At 38.4% G+C, this 1541-nt stretch overlaps 1 protein-coding gene across 1 annotated transcript; it reads right to left on the bottom strand.

Moving 5' to 3' along the window:
• Nucleotides 1-471: 471 nt before the first annotated feature.
• Nucleotides 472-1482, bottom strand: LOC125140621 (Down syndrome cell adhesion molecule homolog). The gene is made up of 3 exons (XM_047809767.1): nucleotides 1135-1482; nucleotides 769-858; nucleotides 472-671 (listed from the first exon to the last, which is right to left on the bottom strand). The coding sequence occupies exons 1-3, from the start codon at nucleotides 1469-1471 to the stop codon at nucleotides 613-615; spliced, it is 486 nt and encodes a 161-aa protein (XP_047665723.1). The 5' UTR covers nucleotides 1472-1482; the 3' UTR covers nucleotides 472-612.
• Between the last annotated feature and the right edge of the window lie 59 nt (nucleotides 1483-1541).

Here is a 1541-nt window from a genome sequence, read left to right on the forward strand (position 1 = left end):
TCATTTATTTTTGAAACAGAATTTAGAATAGAAAAGTTTGTTATATCTAAAGCTGAGCGCTTTTGTCACTTTTACAGCTGTGTACAGACCTAAAGGAATCATATTATATCAAGCATGCCTTAGAAAATGTAATCTTTATAGTTTCTTTGTGTGTGTGTGTGTGTGTGTGTGTGTGTGTGTGTGTGTGTGTGTGTGTGTGTGTGTGTGTGTGTGTGTGTGTGTGTGTGTGTGTTAGTTAGTTTTGATGCTGGTGTATACTGTAACTTCTGATGCCACTGGAGTGTGTGCTGCTCTCACAGTTTTACTGTGGACTACAGACGAGTACAGCAAACCATCCTGCAGGAATAGAGCAGCAATAATGTTATTACACACACACACACAGACACACAGACACACACACACACACACACACACACACACACACACACACACACACACACACACACAGACACACACACACACACACACACGTCTGAAAGTCTAAAACGGTTGGAGAGAACAAACCGTGAATAAGAAATGAAGCTAATGAATTTACTAAACTATTTATGCAGGGATATTTCTGAACAAATCTCTTGATTAATTTCTTGATGGATCAGTGAATTGAATTCTTCTCTACTGCAGACTCACTGTTTCCTCTCCATCACCTTTGCTGTAATGGACTGTACCAGAACCTGGAGAGAAAAATAAAGAAGAAATGCTCAGGTTGTTCAGATAATACGGTGGGAAGTAGATGATAAACTTCTCACAAAAGCTTAAAGGTGTTTGTACCTTTCTTTCTGGTGGTGCAATAAACCACAGCCACGACAATGGGCAAAAAGATCACAGTTACCACGGCAACAGGGAAGTAGATAGGAGAATCTGGAGAGACATCAGCAAAAGACAATCAAAGGATCATAGTGAGAAGTGAAAGCAGGTCAGAACACAAACTTAGATAATCCATAATCATAAAAAACCACAGACGAAGGACAGAACAGAAATGCTACTGATTTAAATAGTTTATCTCTTATACTATAATAGTTGTCACCAAGGTTGGATAAATGTACCTCACATCCTTTTATTACAAAGTAGTAGTTCACATAATAATTAAAAAAATATATATAATTTCCTTGTATAATCTACTGAAGGGTGTTTTACCTTTCACTGTAAGGTAGATGTCTGTAGTGATTTTGTTGTTGATCTCACACCTGTACAATCCTCCATCCTCTACTGTCAGGTGTGATATGAGTAGAGAGAGATTTCCTGGAGGATGATCATTAAAGACCTGAACTCTGTCTGTGTAGAGATTTGTCTGCTCCTTTGGGAAGATCTTTATGTCATCAGATCCTTTATAAAATCTCCATCTGAAAGTGTGTGGTTTGGCTTGTAGTTCAGAGCAGGAGCAGGGCAGAAGGACAGACTGTCCCACGATTCCAGTCACATACACTGTCTGTTGATTCAGTCTGCAACCTGGAGAATGAACAAACATCAACATATTGTATTGATGTTACAACATCAGCTCAATCTGTCATGAGATTATCACTGAAATAACATTGTGAATAAAA

The sequence above is a fragment of the Tachysurus fulvidraco genome, unplaced genomic scaffold, assembly GCF_022655615.1.
Source record: "Tachysurus fulvidraco isolate hzauxx_2018 unplaced genomic scaffold, HZAU_PFXX_2.0 HiC_scaffold_331_np12, whole genome shotgun sequence".
Taxonomy (NCBI): Eukaryota; Metazoa; Chordata; class Actinopteri; order Siluriformes; family Bagridae; genus Tachysurus; species Tachysurus fulvidraco.